This window comes from Phascolarctos cinereus, unplaced genomic scaffold (genome assembly GCF_003287225.1).
Source record: "Phascolarctos cinereus isolate Bilbo 61053 unplaced genomic scaffold, phaCin_HiC Scaffold_726;HRSCAF=1367, whole genome shotgun sequence".
In the NCBI taxonomy this organism is placed as follows: domain Eukaryota; kingdom Metazoa; phylum Chordata; class Mammalia; order Diprotodontia; family Phascolarctidae; genus Phascolarctos; species Phascolarctos cinereus.
This window is the reverse complement of record NW_027556098.1, coordinates 241,335,588-241,355,364: the sequence shown is the minus strand read 5'-3', so window position 1 is coordinate 241,355,364 and position 19,777 is coordinate 241,335,588. Positions and strand designations below refer to the sequence as shown.

The following is a 19,777-nucleotide window of genomic DNA, read 5'->3' as shown; positions in this document are numbered from 1 at the left end:
TGCTCTAAGTCCAGAAATTTGCTATAACAGGATAAAGCAGGGACAAGGGACCTGGGCCCTGTGGGAAAGTCCTGGGCCTTTTAGGGGTCCATCATTAGCACCCCATCATTGCCAGATTCTAGTTGTATCCCTTGCTTCCTTCCCCTCCTTCCATTGACTGTTTCCAGACAAGCCAGATAGATGTCTCTTGTAAGTTTTGGGTTGGTTGGGTTTTTTTTTTTAAAAAGGGGCAAAGGGTTCCAGACTTATGATTTCACTGGTGTAGGGAACCTCTAATGAGCAAACTTAACCTCTATCTGCCTCAGTTTCCTCTACTTTAAAATGGGGATAACAATCGCACCTATCTCACAGGGTTGTTGTGAGATGTAAATGAGACATTGATAAAAAGCACTTAACACAGTGCCTGACATATAGTAGGCACTGTATAAATGCTTATTTTCCTTCCTTCCCGCTTTTCTTTCCTCTACCAACATAGGTCATCACCTGCTCTGTAGCTTTCAGTCCTGGAGAACTGCCTGGAGCACTGAATGGACCAAAGCCTGGCCAATGGTCACAGAAGCCGTGGAGGAGGCAGCGTGTGAACCCAGGTCTTCCTAACTCCCAGGCCACCTTTTGACCTATCCAGCACTACAGGCTGCAGGCTGACTCTCAAACCCTGGTGAATTAAATGGGCCAAGTAAAGGGCTTATTGTTTCACCTCATTGGCCCCTTGAATTCTTCTGTGAAGCCCTGCCCCTCCCCCAGCAGCGAACTACATCAGTGTTCCCAATTAAATCAGCCAAGTTGGTTGCAGAAATGTGAGCTTTATTTCTAATTTACAGAGAACATCAGCTTTATGCCCCAGAACACCTGGCTGAAAAGATGCATGCATTAGCATTCAGTAAGCAGGAAGGAGAAGAGGAAAGAGGCTTCTTTCTGCATTTGCCTTGTGGTTATTTTGACTGTATGTTTTTGCTTCAAAAAAAGAATAAAGTAAAACATTTTTCACAATACTGAAAAACACTAGGTCTCAGGACAAGAAAAGCCAATAACCTGACACAGTAGTAGCCTTTTTTTATTTGTTGAATTTTCTAAAGTTCAATTCATTTCAAAATCAAAATTTATTTGAAAATTTCATTTTTCAAAACCCCCCAAATTGCCAGATGACAATTTTTCTTAGGTAAAGATTTATATGTAGATGACAAGTTTAATTCCATTGTCCATTAAATATTTATGCAAGTCCAGCCAGAGTTGCAGTTTAATGATGAGTGAGATTGGTATTTGTCTTTTGTTTGGCTGGAGAATTTTTAAAATTGCCATAGTTTTATGGAGAAAAGGATCAAGAAGAAACTCATAAAATTAGGTCAGCAACAGAAAGCAATAAGACAGCTTGGAAGCTGTCAAGTCATAATGGACTGTTATGGGATAGAGGGCCCCTTTGGAGGCCCCAGGGATTGGCATTGCATGTTTAAATGGCTTCAACATAGTTAGCTGGGAGCATCCCGGTCCTGCCTGTCCTCTGCACCGTGCCATACATCCAGCCCTCATCAATAGCTTGAACATTGACAATGGCATCGCCATCTTTGAAGGATACTTCATCCGCATCGGCAGCCATATAATCATACATGGCCCGGAAAGTTTTCTGTTAGTGGCATCAGGAAGAGAGAAAAGCACATGATTGATTTACAAATGAAGGAGACATATTCTACAACTTTAATTTGTCAAGAAGTTTAACATATCCATTCCTTAAAAGGTAAGAGGCAATATGTAAAATCTTCTTTTCTTTCTTTCTTTCTCTCTCTCTCTCTCTCTCTCTCTCTCTCTCTCTCTCTCTCTCTCTCTCTCTCTCTTTCTTTCTTTCTTTTTTAAACAGTACTGCCATGGTCCATACCAGTATGGTTCAGTGGATAGAGGTCTGGGCCTAGAGTCAGAAAGACTTGAATTCAAATCCCACCTCAGACTAGCTGTGTGACCTTGGGCAAGTCACTTAACCTTGTTTGCTTCAGTTTCCTCAACTGTAAAATGTAGATAATGATAGCATAGGGTTGTTGTGTGGATCGTATGTTAGATAATATTTATAAAGCACCGTGCCTAGCACATAGTAGGTACTGTATAAATGCTATCTATTATTTTTAGTTACTACATATTTTCTCCCATCTTTAGAGCTTCTAGAGTGTTCACTAATGATCTTTTCAGTGTTAGCCCACATTTATTTTTAAGTCATTCATTTTGTACAGGCTAACTAAATAAATGATTTAATGATTTAATTCATGCATGCATTAAAGAAATATTTCTTGAGCTCCAGTGTTTAATGAAGGAATGAAAAAAAAATTTATTAAGCATTTATAGGTCAGGTCTTGGGCTAACCACTAGGGATTAAGTTTTAAAAAGCATCACAGTCCCTGCCCTTAAAGAGTTTATATTCTAATGTATATGGAGCTGGAGACAGATTCCAAACAGCAAATATTTTTAGAGTCATCAGTGTTCAGTGACCCAAACTAAAACAGCCACTTTAATTGTTATACATGAAATACCACATTTGTCCAACTGAAAGTGACACACCTCCTTCCGGGTGTGGTCTTTAATGTCTCTAATCTGGATTTTAGATGATGGTAGGATTACTTTTAAGTGTTGAGGCAGAGCTCAAAAGTAGCTTGGGGAAGATGTTTTGGATTCTAAGAACAGAAAAGGCTTTGATCTTGATTTTGGGGCAGCACTGGGAAGGGAGTCAGAAAAGGGAATAGGGGAAGAGGTCAAGTGAGAACAAAACATCTTGGTTAACCTCTAGGGTGGGGAAGCCAGTTTAAGCCTTGGAGTGCTAGTCCTTGCTGTTTCTGAAACAAATAGTGGTAGTGTCCCTTTTTTAGTTGGCTTGTTAGGAAGAGAGGCCACATCTTTAGCTTAGACTCTCCAAGGAGCTGAGCTCCAAGCCCAGGCTTGTTCTTCTGTTGAGGTGTCAGCCAAGCCCTTGATGGAGTGAAGGTGGAAGAGCCCTGTGGATGGATGGCGTTGTACTGAGAAAGGGCTTGGGGGTGGGGGTGAAGAGGAAAGAGTGGGGGTGTGTATAGGTTTTACTACCGTCATAGGCAGGAGACCATTAGAGGGAGAGGAGACCTGGTAAAACATTCCTTTCCCAAAGTTTATTTCCTAGCCCATTATGTATCACAAATTTTATATTTAATCTGGATGGAATGCTTCTAAGATGGTGATATGCCAGATGTGGCCAAATAGTAAAATAATGACTAATAAGACTCACCATTTATACAAACGCTTGTTTTCTGAGAAAACAAGGTTCACCCAAATAAATGTTTGGTAATATAGTAATATATTTTTAGCATAGCTTATGTGTTTGTCCCTTTGTAAAAGGTACTTTGGCTTCCTCTGAGCTCCCCCTTTTCAGCTTCCCTTTTTTTGGCATTGTCTTTTCCCATTAGAATGTAAACTCCTTAAAGGGCTGGGGTTGTCTTTCTTTCTTTCTTTTTATTTTTTTGTGAGGCAATTGGGGTTAAGTGAATTGCAGATGGTCACACAGCTAGGTAAGTATCATGTGTCTGAGGCCTGATTTGAACTCAGGTCCTCTTGACTCCAGGGCCCGTGTTGGGATTGTCTTTCTACTTGTATTTTTATTCCTATTATCTAGCTGTGCCTGGCACACCTTAAGCATCTAAATTCTTATTGACTGACTGAAATATATTTTAATGATTTTGCTATATTCAGGGGTGCCCATTTTGGACAATGCAATATATATACATATATATATATGTCTATATCTATACACTATTTGTTGTACATTATACATACGCACGTATGTTCTCATTTAGCACAGAGGCCTACAATACATAAGATTTAAGTTTGCTAAAGGAAGGATTTTTTTGACATCAGTGTAAATTAGGACCTTGGTGACTTAGAAGGATCATTTTCTAGGGAAAAAAACTTTTTAAGGTTTTTCCTCATCTTAGGATTCTATGATTATTTTTATGGAAGTCAACAAATGAGATTTGGAAGAAAAATTATTTTCAAGCACTACTAATTCACTTACTCCAGCAGTAGAAGGGTGCGATGGGATAGAAGAGACTGTGGTCTGCTGGGTACCGACAGAAGATGACCTTTGCTGTGGAAGCTCTGTAGTTTTTGCATGTTTGTAACCTGCAAGAAAGAGAAACAGTTATTTCTGGGAGGGAAAAGTTAGTCACAATCCATTGGCTCTGTCCTTTCAACAGCTGAATTTCCCTTTCCAAAACTTGGATCATCTGTCCTTCCAATTGCTCACAAAGCCAAAATCTTGAGGAAGGGATCAAAATCTAAGCTCTTTCTGCTAAGAAACAAAGAAACAAAACCACAACATAATAACTTTTCCATTCGTTCTAAAAATCAACTCACTGTTGATTAAATGTATTTATCACAGTCCACTAGCTTTAGTCCCTGAGTCAGGGTTTCTCAACTCAAGCATTTTTAGTTGGTTTTCAAAAAACCATCCTGAACCAATCATTCAATATGAAAAGAAATACATTTCTGAGTTTACTATTCATTGGTCATTGGATGTGTGTTTTCCCAGAATCATATATTCAATATCAGTTGGGAATAAATTCTAGATTTTACTATCTATAGGACTTTCAGGAAATCTTCCCAGACCCCCTATTCAATAAGAAAAGCAAATTCTATGCCTTACCATATGCATATAAAAAATTTTAAAAAGAGACCAATTGATTTCAATAGAATTATATAATTATTTACCAAATATTTATAATTACAAATTGTATTTACCAAATATTTTCTGTCCCCACTTGACAAGTTCCATGTATTCCTTCTATAGTACCTGATGAGGTAGCTGAGAAGAAGACTCCTCCTCCATTGCTGTAATGGGAAAGGTGGTGATCTGAATGCTCTGATTTCTCATCTCCGCCACTGATGCTCAACGCACTGGCAGATCGAGATGCATCACGGCTCCGACGCTGGGCTTGCACTAATGTGAGTGAGAAACAGGAAGGGAAAAAGTGATGAAAGTGATTTTAGGAAACAGGACTTTCTTTTTACTAAAAACAGAGAGTAACCTCACTCTGAATGCACTAACATCAATTAGCATCAACTATATGATTGACTAGGTGAAGTCTTATTCCAAACTTAAGTAGATGGAAGAAAGGCTAAGTGTGTACTAAATATTTTCTCACTTGGCAGATTACTCCCCCTTTAAAAATATTGTTTTGGTTACTTTTTTCTTTTACTTTTTTAAATGGGAGGAATGAGTAATAGTATAAGGGTCAGCACAAAAACAAGAAAGGAAAAAACCAAAATGATGGTATTTAATATTAAAATGATTTTTTTACATATACTAGACCAAAAAATAACCTGAAAAATTATATATATATATGTGTATACATATATATATATGTATACACATATATACATACATATATATATATGGAATAAAATGTTTTATCAGCTTGAATCAAACATAGGAAGTGCTTTTGGCTTCTACATTAGTTTTATAATAGGAAAATGGAAAATTTGGGGAGAGGGCTTTCAGGGCCTAAAAAAATATTCTTATGGCAGAAATTTGGCAAATTATATACTCTATGAGACACAGAATGGAATAATTTGCCTGGTTGTTCTGTTGTCAAATTTTTTCAAAGAATTACTTACCATTAACCATGTGTAAGCTTCGGGACTGGATGTTGTCTTCTGCTGGGTCATAGTCAAAAACTGAGCCAGGATTGGTGCGCCAAACCCGTAAGCCTTTCAGGGAAATATAAATTGTAGGAATTCTTGGCCTCCGTGAGACTGTTCCAATTCCCCTCCTTCAAATCCCTGCCTGAAACACTCCCTTGTTTTCTTCAGTTCAACTATCAATTCATTTTTAAAAATTTTTGTTTCTTTTATTTTTAACTTATGGAGTAAAACTAAGATTTCCATAACATAGTATAATAAAAAAGATGGCTGTACATGAAACTGCAAATCAGTTATGTACAACTTGCTATTCCTTTGACATATATAATAAAGTTATCATGACATTTCTTTTTTTTTCTCCCCCCTCCCCACGAGAAATGGAAATGGATGGCAGAATGGATTAAAAATCAGAATTTAACCATCCATTTCTAAATGAGGTTTTCCTTATCTCCCCAGCTGCTGGTCATCAACTGAGATCATATCTGCACAGCGATTACCACAGTGCCCAGCACAGAGTAAGTGCTTATTCTTCCCAGCCCCCCTGCTAGTGCATCCCCCAAATTTATCTTGCGTTTGTATATTTTGTATATCTTTTATGCACATGGTTTCTCCCAGTCAAATAGAAGTAAGCTCCTTGAGTTGAGAGACTTTTTTTTTTAGTCTTTGCACCCTTTAGGCCTAGAACAGTAGGCGTTTAATAAATGCTTATTGACTGATAGGCCAGAAGGAAGAGGGAGTGTAGCTATGTTGGGAAGAGTAGCACCCTTGGGGTCAGACTTGGAACTGAGTCCTGGCCCGACCACTTGCTAATTGTGACCCCTTTGGATAAGTCACTACACCTCTGAGCCTCAGTTTCCTCATTTGTAATGGGGGATGGTAGGGCCAGCACTGTGTCAGAATTAGATAGCAGAGGAAGGTGTGCAAGGAACTCTATACCTTAAAGCACTATATCATGAAAGTTGTTCATGCCATTTATTATTAAGAGCACCTTTGAATAATGTCAGTTCAATTAAATAGGAATTCTGAGGCTACAGCATGTGTGGAACACACAAAGGGGCAAAGGCAAAAATGTAAAAGGATGGGAAGTTGAAGGATCTGTCACTTCAGCAGATGATAAACCGAAAGAAGCTTCTCTTTTTCTGCTTTAGCAGTCTTTTCCTCTGCTGGGGCTTACTCCATTACTCTTCTTGCTCCATCTCCATTCCCACCCCCTTTCGCTGTCCCCCATCCTCTCCTACCTGTGTCTTACTCTGGTTTCCCTGAAGGCTGTTGCCAGGAAAGGACAAGCTTTGGCATGTCCTAGGCAGCTGGGGGTTGGGGTGGGGGGATAACACTGATATAGGGCTTACTATGTGCCAGGCACTATGCTAAGCACTTTTACAATCAGTATCTCATTTGAGCCTTACAACAGTCTTGAGAGATTTGCAGATGAGGAAGCTGAGGCAAACAGGTTAAGTGACATATCCAGGGTCATACCACTAGTAAATATCTGACAGAAGATTTGAACTCGGGCCTTCCTGACTGCAGGCCTGGCCACTCTATGCGCTGCTCCACCTTGCCTCCTCTGTAAAGGCTCTGGGGTTACGGTCCTAGCCCTAAGGCCTGGGCTGGCTAAATCCAGAGATTCTTACCACCAGACAGGCTGCAGCAATTCATGAAGTGAAGTACTAAGGGCCATGGCAACTGGGTTCTGTGTTTACCTAAGGATGACCCACAACAATGAAGGCACAGATGTTTTTGAAGTACCGAAGAAATAACATACACCTTGTTACCTGTTAAGATTTCCCTTCTGTCAGCCTTTAACTTTCTCCGGGAGGTATTGTGCCTCTTTCTAGGGGAGGGCTCCCCTGACTCTCTTTCTCCACTGCTAATGGTAGGGGGTGAGGAATCCTTCCACACTGCCTTATGCTGAGCTAATTTGTATTTATTTGCATTCCTCCCCATGTTTATTCTACACATGTATTTGTCTATGCACTGGTTGCCTTCCTCATGACTATGTGAATACTTACACATATATAAATACTACGTATGTGTAAGCACTTACATGTACATGCATACTAGGCACGTGTAAGTACTTGCACACACATGCCACACATGTAAACACACAAACATACTACACACACCTAAGTACTTGCACATGCATACGCACTCCACATGTGTAAATACTTACACATATATACCACATATATGTAAGCACTTACACATGCACACATACTATGTGCGTGTAAGTACTTACATATTGTGTAAGCTCCTTGAGAGTAGGGATTTTTTTTTGTTCTTTGCATTTGTATCCCTAGGATCCAACACAGTACTTGGCAAATAGAAGGCATTTACTGGTGATGCTCATTGATTGACAGAGGCGATAACGGCGGAAAGTGTGTGGTTTCGGGAGTCCTGGGAGCATTCTAGCTGTGCTGCTTACTACCTGTGTGACTTTGGAGAAGTCATCTAACCTGTCTAAGCCTAAATTTTTTTCATCTATAAAATGAAGGAATGGACTAGATGGCCTTGAGGTCCTCCTAGGCCTAAACTGAAGTGGTATAGTCGATAGAACATTGGGCCTGGAGTGAGGAAGGGATTATATTTTGCCTTTCTCTGTGTCCCCAGCACTTACAACAGAGCCCAGAACATAGGAGGTCCTTAGTAAACATTTACTGATGGACTCTGCCTCAGTTTCTTCATCTGTAAAATGGGGATCATAATAGCACCTACCTCCCAGGGTTGTTGTGAGGATTAAATTAGATAATATTTGTAAAGTGCTTCACAAACTTTAAAGCACTACATCAATACTAGATATTATTATTATTATTCATTACATGGGCTTATTTCAGATATTATAATTTTTTTTATGAGGCAGTTGGGGTAAAGTGACTTGCCCAGAGTCACACAGCTAGTGAGTGTTATGTGTCTGGGGCTGGATTTGAATTCAGGTCCTCCTGACTTCAGGGCTGGTGCTCTATCCACTGTGCCACCTAGCTGCCCCAATTGTCAGATAATATTACAGAAGGCTAGTCACCAGGATGACTTCAGTCATAATCAAGATTATTTTCAGGGATTTATTAACCTCACACCTAGAACCTTGGCCTTTACATTTTTTCAGCTACCTTTCTGGTTGACAGCTTTCAAAATTTGCCAGCATTTAATTCTTTGCCTTTTGGCCTGATGTGAATAATCTAGAAAGAATAATTAAGAGAATTGGGGTCTAATGCCACCTTCATCATTTAGTGACTGTGTGACTCTAAACAAGTCCCTTCACCTCTCTAAGCCTCAGTTTCCCGTCTGTCACAGGAAGAGCTTGGATCTATGGTTCCTTCTAGCAGATGACTTCATAAGCCTTTTTACCTGTTACGGTCTCTTGATCCTGATCAGTCCGTTTTCTCTCCATCTCTACCACCTTTCTCTGAATACCCCGGTAGTTAATGTCACTGAAGTCTTGTGTGTTCTTTTTCACTCGCTCAGTAATGGGGTCAGTCACCACTGGAGTGAAGCAACCTTTATGCTTTTCAAAGTCCTCATGGTATTTCACCTGATAATTCATCAAGGCAAAAGATGATGTAAGCTGATTGTGTCCCATATTAGATATCAAAGCAGGCAATTGAGCTCACCAACAACTACGTCACTCACCGTTGAGATGTGGCGTTGAGTCTCTCGCACTCGTCTCATTTCTGGGGTATCTAAGACATAGGCGGCTTTGCCTTGCACTTGTTTCCGGAAGCTATCAGAGTATAGAACCTAAGGAAGAGAAACTGAGTGAGTTGTGTCTACAGCACCATGCTGCCCGTGAGGCCTAAAATCTTTCCCATGTATGCCAGATGCTGACAGGAGCTAACTGGGGAACCATGACCAGTAACAAAGACTCAGGGCCACATAGATTGCTGGCAAGGGTTAGACATGGTGAGAACCCACACCTCTGTTTTTTCTTAGAGTAAGAAGACTAGCTTTGATTTTGAAAAATCTTAGAGGAAAAGGGGACAGCCTAATTTTGAAAAAAAAAAAAGTTAAAAAAATTAATGTGAGTATAATAGTTGACCTAGCTTGTAGTTTTCTAGCACTTGCAATTTGAGTGTGCATCTGCCTACATGAATTGTATTGTATTTCACATCATTATATCATTTGAAACCCACAATCACCCTGTGAAAGGTGCTGTGAAAGTCATAGTATTCTTGTACATTGAAGGAACTTAGCGGAGCTATGGTTCAGTGATTTGTTCAGGGTCACAGTAAGTTGTGGGAGCTCACCTTGAACGTCAACTTAGAGTCTTATGTCTCCAAATCCATTATACAACAAAATGTGCTAGACTCTTGAATTTACCAGGAATTGACCTTCCTATTAGTGACTCTCTGTTACTCACTTTATAGAAGTATAATGGTTATTGCCCTCAAGGCCTCTTTGTATTAAAAAAAAATACAGAAAATGAAAGTCTTCTAGGGATTGTGTTAAGTCTTAAAGGTGATATAAAGACCTTTTCTTGTCAGAGAGGTGGTGGACCATATGTTGTCAAGAATGGACAATATATTGGTTTGTTTTATTTAAATATATTTTTTCATTATAAAAGAGTTTTCTTGGGGGATCATCACTGAGAAGTAACAATGTTAAGGTGTTTTTTTAATTTATTTTTTTAGAGGTTTTTTTTTTAAAGCATCAATTTTCATTTCTTTAAAAAGGCTTTAAGAAACATTTAGCCATTCTTTTAAAGGATGAATTTCCTCTTCTCAACATTTTGTGCCTGTGGAAGAAAGTTTTCATTTATTTTATAATTAATATGTTAATGTAGAAATCCAAGTACCCTAGTTACTGAAAGACAAGATGAATGAACGTCAGTAACATCAAAGAAAGTGCATTCCTTCAGAGTATTACTCATTTCACATCTTTATCATAAACACAGTGGACAAGTCAGAAACTTAGGCTGTTAGGAAGTCAACTTATGACAAGCAGTTATGTAAGATTGTCCTCCCTTCCCCCTACAGTAATTCAGCAGGGAGGTGAAAAGGAGGGAGAGAAAACACTGGGAATTAAAATGTTACATCTTAGTATGATCATTTTGACTCTGAAAAAGCACAAAGGGAAGTTAATTGTAGGGTGACTGTTTTAGGCTGAGAGCTAGAGAAGGTACACATTTTTAAAGTGTTAAAATGTTATCATCCAAGGAGTTACAACATCTTTTTGGTCCTAGAAAATACCGAGCTAATGTTTTCTTGGTTGCGTTTAGCTCTCTCCATCTCTGGAGTGACAGGTGTTGGGGTGGCCTTTCTCATGTTCTCTTTGTACAAAACCTATGGGATCCAAGAAAGCATCCAGATATCAGAACGCAGAAAACCATTTCTGAAACTCAATGCTTAACTGGGGTTACTGTTCAGTATGATCACTGCAGAAAAGAAAGCACCTTGAGAGGAAATTGTTAAAATGTTATTCCATGAAGCAAAAGATCTCTTTTTAAAGGAAAAGCAGGTTGGTTGGTTTGTTGTTTGATTGGGGAAAACAAGAAGGAAAGGAGATATGCAGAGAAGAGGTTGTGTGGAAAACACAGGATGAATTAGGTGCAGAAAAAAAAATCTGGCAGGCTCATTACTTTCGAAGACATATTTTTTTCTCTCTCAAAATACCGAGCTAAAGTTCTCTTGATTGCGTTTGACTCTCTCCATCTCTGGAGTGACAGGTGTGGGGGTTGCCTTCCCCAGGCCCTCTTTGTATAGTACCTATGGGATACAAAGATGTATGCATCCAAAGATCACTAAGGGCAGCTACCAAGACATTATTGAATTAATCCCACTTAGAAAAAGTTACATGTTTTAATCTATCACTGTGAGTGAGAACAGCTCTTTGGAAAAAAGCTATTAAAGAGTTAATGTACAAGTAAAGTTAAAGGCACTGTTGTAATATTCAAAAGGGACTTAGGTACAGCAGTAATTTTTGTGTGGGTGTGTCTGGGAGAAACCCCCCGCAAGACAACTTGGGATGGGTTAGGAGCAGACCAAACTGCAGTGGTTATTTTGCGAATTATGAAGCACTTTTCTTTTTCAAGACAATACCGAGCTAATGTTTTCTTGATTGCGTTTGACTCTCTGCATCTCTGGAGTGACAGGGGTTGGGGTGGCTTTCCCCACATTTCCTTTATACAAAACCTATAAGATACCGTGGAATGCAGAAATCCAAAAAGAAAGGAAAATTTATGTTACCAAATGATCATACGAACACACACAAACTGCTGTTTAGTTGACCAGAGCAGCAGAATACATGGGACATAAGGAAGGTTAGGATGGAGAGGGTGTGTTAAGAGATATCTAAGATGAGTTGTATTGTCCTAGAATGTTGGGGCTCAATTCAATCTGCAAATACACAAGTCTTTTCAAGACAGGAAAGGTCTAGAAAAGCATGCACAGTGACAGAGAAGTGCCTCCCTCCCTGAATGGATTGAATGACCACAAAAGAGCTTTTCTTCTTTTCCTATGAGTCATAACCCCCACCCTTATTTTTAGTGACTTTTCCAGTTTTCTCCTAAGGTGCTGTAAAGCCTGGGCTCCACTATTTCAGATAGAAGAAAAATCTTTGGATTGGTCCTGGGATGTAACCTGGAGCTTCAAGTCAGTTTGAAAAAAATCAACAAAAAATAGAGGAAGGGAATTACATTATTGTTGTGATGGAATTTTGCAAATTCTAATATAAAACAAATTATTTTTGCCCTCCTTTTCCTTGCTATCCTCTATAATCTCCCTTTCCCCTTTGTCCAAAATAAGAGCTTTTGGTAAGAGATAGGGGCCTTAAACTCTTTCACAAAAAGTAGTTCCTTCTTTACCAGGAAAAACTATTGGGATGAAAAACCTCAGTGTTTCCCTCCTCCTGGGAGCTTGGAAATAAGGGACAGAATAATGTGGAGAAAGGATGATTCTGAGAAAACCTTTGAGAAACTTATCACCATAAACTTTGAGGTCCACAAGGACTGAATTTGACACTGTAATCTACCCTGAGGCCTAAAAACTGGTTCTTTCATCAAACAGAACAAAGCCAGTGTACAAACAAGATACAATTAAAAACTTGGATATCTAGACTAAAGAATGGGCCATATGCTTAGGTACAATTGTACATTTAAACAAACATATTTGGTTAGGACTCAGAAGAAAATTCCTTCTTTTTTGGTCACCAGAACCTACAATTATTAGTGATTTTATGTCTCTGTCTCTATAGAAGAGGCATACAGGTTAATGTCCTCAAGTTCTCTTTATATAAAACTGTCAAGGCAAATGAAAAGCCAAATGTTATGAGAAAAAAATACCACAAAATATTCAACCTTAATATTTCTGAAATGCTCAGGTAAAATAGTTTTTTGGTGTGCTTTTCCAGAATGTCAAAGCCCATTGAAATAAAGAGAACTTTCGGGAGAGGGGAGGAAGGAAAGGTGTGGGGAGAAGATACAGTATTTTACAGGAAAATTTGTTATTTCTGTAAGTAGGACTTCATATTATGGATTAAAACAATCTTATTATCATAATGTTAAAGAGTAGTCCTAAAGGAAACAGCAACAAATGGGCTAACAAAAGAAGTCACACAAACTAATTTTTTCTTTTTCTTTTTCAAGCTAGCATTAATGTGCATTATTTTTTAAACTGTTAAAAACTTGGGATTTTTCTTTTTTTTTTCCCCCAAAGTACCGAGCTAATATTTTCTTGATTGTGTTTGACTCTCTGCATCTCTGGAGTGACAGGTAAGGGGGTTCCCTTGCCCAGGTTCTCTTTGTATAACACCTGCATGAGAAGAAAGCAGCCAGAAAAGTGGGAATAAATAAGATTCTTTGATTTATAAGTTTGATGCATCAGTTCTGTTTTCTTGGCAATGCCCAGCTATCGCATCTGAGGTAAGGAGTGAGCAAGTGGATGATGATATAATAAGTTTTAATTGAAGAGGTTATTAGGATGAATGTTATTTTTTTTTTCAATTTTAAGAGCTTTAGGGAACTGAACTTGATCATTTGGGGTATGAGGCTGTTAGAAAAATCTTTGTTATTATCTAAAAATTTCAACAGTAACAACAAAAAGTTTTTTAAAAGGGTAAAAAATTGAGTCAGTAGCAGTATTATGGCAAAAGGACCTTTTTTTTTCCTCTATAGGAATGATATTAAAAAGCTAAGGAAGGCAGGTACTTTTTAAAGCTGTTAAGAGCTAATTTTATTAAAATGTTAAATGGCATCTTTTTTTTCCCTTTGCAAAGTACCGAGCTAACGTTTTCTTGATTGTGTTTGACTCTCTCAATCTCTGGAGTGATGGGGACTGGGATTCCTGTCCCCAGATTCTCTTTGTACAATACCTGTGTGACACAAAAAAGCATCCAGAGAAAAGCAGCAATCAATACAAATACAAACTCCTCTATTTTTTCTGGGGTGTGGGTAGGGAAGAGGAAGAGATCAGATTAATTGGAAATTTCTCTGCTAGTTTGAGCCCCTCAAATATCCCTTTTAAGTTATTAGACACACAAAATGCATTAGAAGAAACAAAGAACTAAGAAACACAATGAAGAAGAAAGGGGGTTTTGTTTTTGTTTTTGCCTCTGTGAGCAATCCAATCTAGGCAGTATCAAGTAAATTCAAGAGTATCAAGGTCATTGTTAGTGTAATTTCAGTCCTCCAGAAAGTTATAATAGGAAGATATCCTCAAAGGAAAAAAAAGCAATATTAAAATAAAAGGCAAAGATTATTTTAAAATGGGAAGTAAATGAGCATGGTGCATATACAAATATTGCTATTTACTCTCTGTGGGCAATTTTCTCTTAAGTTATCTTATTTATTCAGAAAATTGCGAGTTAAAGTGGGTCAGATGAAATGGCAGTTTTTAGTCAGGAGGAAAAGAGCTATAGGGATTTTATTTGGTTAAGTTGATTAGATTAAAAAGACTAAGAATGGAGACTTTTTAAGTCATTAATTTTAAAAAGCAGTAAAAGACATCATCGAGGTTTTAAAATGGAAGGGTTTTTTTTCCTTTTAAAATACCGAGCTAATGTTTTCTTGATTGTGTTTGACTCTCTCAATCTCTGGAGTGATGGGGACTGGGATTCCTGTCCCCAGATTCTCTTTGTACAACACCTGTGTGACACAAAAAAGCATCCAGAGAAAAGCAGCGATCAATACAAACTCCTTTATTTTTTCTGGGGTGGGGGTAGGGAAGAGGAAGAGACCAGATTAATTGGAAATTTCTCTGCTAGTTTGAGCCCCTCAAATATCCCTTTAAGGTATTAGAAAAACAAAATGCATTAGAAAAAACAAAGAACTAAGAAACACAATGAAGAAGAAAGGGGGTTTTGTTTTTGTTTTTGCCTCTGTGAGCAATCCAATCTAGGCAGTATCAAGTAAATTCGAGAGTATCAAGGTCATGGTTAGTGTAATTTCAGTCCTCCAGATAGTTATGATAGGAAGATATCCTCAAAGGAAAAAAAAAGCAATATTAAAATAAAAGGCAAAGATTATTTTAAAATGGGAAGTAAATGAGCATGGTGCATATACAAATATTGCTATTTACTCTCTGTGGGCAATTTTCTCTAAAGTTATCTTATTTATTAATCAGAAAATTGCAAGTTAAAGTGGGTCAGATGAAATGGCAGTTTTTAGTCAGGAGGAAAAGAGCTATAGGGATTTTATTTGGTTAAGTTGATTAGATTAAAAAGACTAAGAATGGAGACTTTTTAAGTCATTAATTTTAAAAAGCAATAAAAGACATCACTGAGGTTTTAAAATGGAAGGATTTTTTTTCCTTTTAAAATACCGAGCTAAAGTTTTCTTGATTGTGTTTGACTCTCTCAATCTCTGGAGTGATGGGGACTGGGATTCCTGTCCCCAGATTCTCTTTGTACAACACCTGTGTGACACAAAAAAGCATCCAGAGAAAAGCAGCAATCAATACAAACTCCTTTATTTTTTCTGGGGTGGGGGTAGGGAAGAGGAAGAGACCAGATTAATTGGAAATTTCTCTGCTAGTTTGAGCCCCTCAAATATCCCTTTAAGGTATTAGAAAAACAAAATGCATTAGAAGGAACAAAGAACTAAGAAACACAATGAAGAAGAAAGGGGGTTTTGTTTTTGTTTTTGCCTCTGTGAGCAATCCAATCTAGGCAGTATCAAGTAAATTCGAGAGTATCAAGGTCATTGTTAGTGTAATTTCAGTCCTCCAGATAGTTATGATAGGAAGATATCCTCAAAGGAAAAAAAAAGAAATATTAAAATACAATGTGAAAATAATTTTAAAATGGGAAGTAAATGAACATGGTGCATATACAAATATTGCTATTTACTGTCTGTGGGCAATTTTCTCTAGAGTTATCTTATTTTAAAACAAAGTTGGAGTATTTCTTTTTTGGTTAAAATAAACATTAGGCACTTTTTTTTAGGCAACCTAGATTAGATGTTCATGCCAAATTTCTAAAACTTAATTTGTAAAATACCATGAAAGGCATATATTTGGAGGCTCAGGCTCCAGTTCCTTGTACAGATATATAGAGATAAGGTTAGAATAAAAAGTGAAGCCAAAGAGAGGGGTCTTGCCAGTATGGACTTTTTCAAAGCTTCAGGTTGAGATCAAGTTTCATTACCTATGTTTGCCAAAGCCTACTAAAGGATCTCAGCCACTTAGACTGTTAAATAGCTGGCAGTTTAGTTTTTAAAATTTGAAATGAGGGCAATTAACATTTATTTTCTGAAGCAAGGGAGAAGGGCTAAAGATCTCTGGAAGATTATATCAAAATTTTAATCAGAAAATCGCAAGTTAAAGGGGTCAGATGAAATGGCAATCTTTAGTGAGGAGGAAAAGAGCTATAGGGATCTTATTTGGTTAAGTTGATTAGATTAAAAAGACTAAGAATGGAGACTTTTTAAGCCATTAATTTTAAAAAGCAATAAAAGACATCACTGAGGTTTTAAAATGGAAGGTTTTTTTTCCTTTTAAAATACCGAGCTAATGTTTTCTTGATTGTGTTTGACTCTCTCAATCTCTGGAGTGATGGGGACTGGGATTCCTGTCCCCAGATTCTCTTTGTACAACACCTGTGTGACACAAAAAAGCATCCAGAGAAAAGCAGCAATCAATACAAACTCCTCTATTTTTTCTGGGGTAGGGGTAGGGAAGAGGAAGAGACCAGATTAATTGGAAATTTCTCTGCTAGTTTGAGCCCCTCAAATATCCCTTTAAGGTATTAGAAAAACAAAATGCATTAGAAAAAACAAAGAACTAAGAAACACAATGAAGAAGAAAGGGGGTTTTGTTTTTGTTTTTGCCTCTGTGAGCAATCCAATCTAGGCAGTATCAAGTAAATTCAAGAGTATCAAGGTCATTGTTAGTGTAATTTCAGTCCTCCAGAAAGTTATAATAGGAAGATATCCTCAAAGGAAAAAAAAAAGAAATATTAAAATAAAATGTGAAGATAATTTTAAAATGGGAAATATCAATGAAAAATCATACTAAGGAGATTTGCAGTAAATGAACTTGGTACATATACAAATATTGCTATTTACTCTCTGTGGGCAATTTTCTCTAGAGTTATCTTATTTTAAAACAAAGTTGGAGTATTTCTTTTTTGGTTAAAATAAACATTAGGCACTTTTTTTTTAGGCAACCTAGATTAGATGTTCATGCCAAATTTCTAAAACTTAATTTGTAAAATACCATGAAAGGCATATATTTGGAGGCTCAGGCTCCAGTTCCTTGTACAGATATATAGAGATAAGGTTAGAATAAAAAGTGAAGCCAAAGAGAGGGGTCTTGCCAGTATGGACTTTTTCAAAGCTTCAGGTTGAGATCAAGTTTCATTACCTATGTTTGCCAAAGCCTACTAAAGGATCTCAGCCACTTAGACTGTTAAATAGCTGGCAGTTTAGTTTTTAAAATTTGAAATGAGGGCAATTAACATTTATTTTCTGAAGCAAGGGAGAAGGGCTAAAGATCTCTGAAAGATTATATCAAAATTTTAATCAGAAAATCGCAAGTTAAAGGGGTCAGATGAAATGGCAATCTTTAGTGAGGAGGAAAAGAGCTATAGGGATCTTATTTGGTTAAGTTGATTAGATTAAAAAGACTAAGAATGGAGACTTTTTAAATCATTAATTTTAAAAAGCAATAAAAGACATCATTGAGATTTTAAAATGGAAGGATTTTGTTTTCCTTTTAAAATACCGAGCTAAAGTTTTCTTGATTGTGTTTGACTCTCTCCATCTCTGGAGTAATCGGAATTGGGGTTCCTGTCCCCAGATTCTCTTTGTACAACACCTGTGTGACACAAAAAAGCATCCAGAGAAAAGCAGCAATCAATACAAACTCCTCTATTTTTTCTGGGGTGGGGGTAGGGAAGAGGAAGAGATCAAATTAATTGGAAATTTCTCTGCTAGTTTGAGCCCCTCAAATATCCCTTTAAGGTATTAGAAAAACAAAATGCATTAGAAGGAACAAAGAACTAAGAAACACAATGAAGAAGAAAGGGGATTTTGTTTTTGTTTTTGCCTCTGTGAGCAATCCAATCTAGGCAGTATCAAGTAAATTCAAGAGTATCAAGGTCATTGTTAGTGTAATTTCAGTCCTCCAGAAAGTTATTAATAGGAAGATATCCTCAAAGGAAAAAAAAAGAAATATTAAAATAAAATGTGAAGATAATTTTAAAATGGGAAATATAAATGAAAAATCATACTAAGGAGATTTGCAGTAAATGAACGTGATACATATACACCTATTGCTATTTACTCTCTGTGGGCAATTTTCTCTAGAGTTATTTTAAAACAAAGTTGGGAGTATTTCTTTTTTGGCTAAAATAAACATTAGGCACTTTTTTTTTAGGCAACCTAGATTAGATGTTCATGCCAAATTTCTAAAACTTAATTTGTAAAATACCATGAAAGGCATATATTTGGAGGCTCAGGCTCCAGTTCCTTGTACAGATATATAGAGATAAGGTTAGAATAAAAAGTGAAGCCAAAGAGAGGGGTCTTGCCAGTATGGACTTTTTCAAAGCTTCAGGTTGAGATCAAGTTTCATTACCTATGTTTGCCAAAGCCTACTAAAGGATCTCAGCCACTTAGACTGTTAAATAGCTGGCAGTTTAGTTTTTAAAATTTGAAATGAGGGCAATTAACATTTATTTTCTGAAGCAAGGGAGAAGGGCTAAAGATCTCTGGAAGATTATATCAAAATTTTAATCAGAAAATCACAAGTTAAAGGGGTCAGATGAAATGGCAGTTTTTAGTCAGGAGGAAAAGAGCTATAGTGATCTTATTTGGTTAAGTTGATTAGATTGAAAAGACTAAGAATGGAGACTTTTTAAATCATTAATTTTAAAAAGCAATAAAAGACAGCATTGAGGTTTTAAAATGGAAGGATTTTTTTTCCCTTTTAAAATACCGAGCTAAAGTTTTCTTGATTGTGTTTGACTCTCTCCATCTCTGGAGTAATCGGAATTGGGGTTCCTGTCCCCAGGTTCTCTTTGTACAACACCTGTGTGACATAAAGAATCCAGGGGGGAAAAAAGAGGTGACAAATCAGCAGTAGTCTCACGCCATCTGGTAGGACATCTAATTGATATCGTTCAGGAATCAGATTGAGAAAATAAAACATCCTCACTCTCTCCCTCTCTTTAGTAGAGATCTAGGTCAGATCACTGTTACCTGATGAAGATTCAGCTCCTGAATCTTAACATTATATAAACAGGTTGTTTCTTTTTTCAGGAATGATTCAGGAAAAATCTATGGTTATTTCAAAAAGCTACAAAGATGTTGCAAGTTAAATGGAAAATTTGTGGTTTGGTTAAGTATTGTCATATATTCCCTGAGAATAAAAATAATATTGGCTTTATGGGTTAAATTGATTATAGTTGGTGAAATAAATCAAAACACAAAGGAAAGGAAAGGGGATAGTTGGCAATTATACAGTGAATTTAGGAATATAAAAATTTTGAAATAGAAATGTTTTTAACTTTAAGCCTTGGTACAAGTAATGTTCCTCTATAGCTTATTATGTAAAACAAAAAAAAAAATCTGTCCTTAACCACTGTGATCATTGGAACCTGAAATATACATATTTCTACTGATCTTACTATGAGAAAGAAAACAAACACTTGCTTAAAGAAACATATTTGGAAAAGCTTAAGACACAATGGACAAAACAATTCAAAAAAG

The 19,777-nt window shown here is 37.1% G+C and overlaps 1 protein-coding gene across 1 annotated transcript in view; it reads right to left on the bottom strand.

Annotated features, from left to right (window-relative positions):
• Nucleotides 1-783: 783 nt before the first annotated feature.
• The window catches only part of NEB (nebulin), a 232,193-nt gene continuing 213,199 nt past the window's right edge, over nt 784-19,777 (bottom strand). Inside the window, 13 exon segments of the mRNA XM_078146167.1 lie at nt 784-1,621; nt 4,019-4,125; nt 4,796-4,942; nt 5,620-5,712; nt 8,986-9,169; nt 9,268-9,375; nt 10,824-10,916; nt 11,247-11,339; nt 11,673-11,765; nt 13,290-13,382; nt 15,390-15,482; nt 17,790-17,882; nt 19,005-19,097. Coding sequence (XP_078002293.1) covers nt 1,448-1,621; nt 4,019-4,125; nt 4,796-4,942; nt 5,620-5,712; nt 8,986-9,169; nt 9,268-9,375; nt 10,824-10,916; nt 11,247-11,339; nt 11,673-11,765; nt 13,290-13,382; nt 15,390-15,482; nt 17,790-17,882; nt 19,005-19,097 — 1,464 coding nt within the window. The 3' untranslated portion in view covers nt 784-1,447.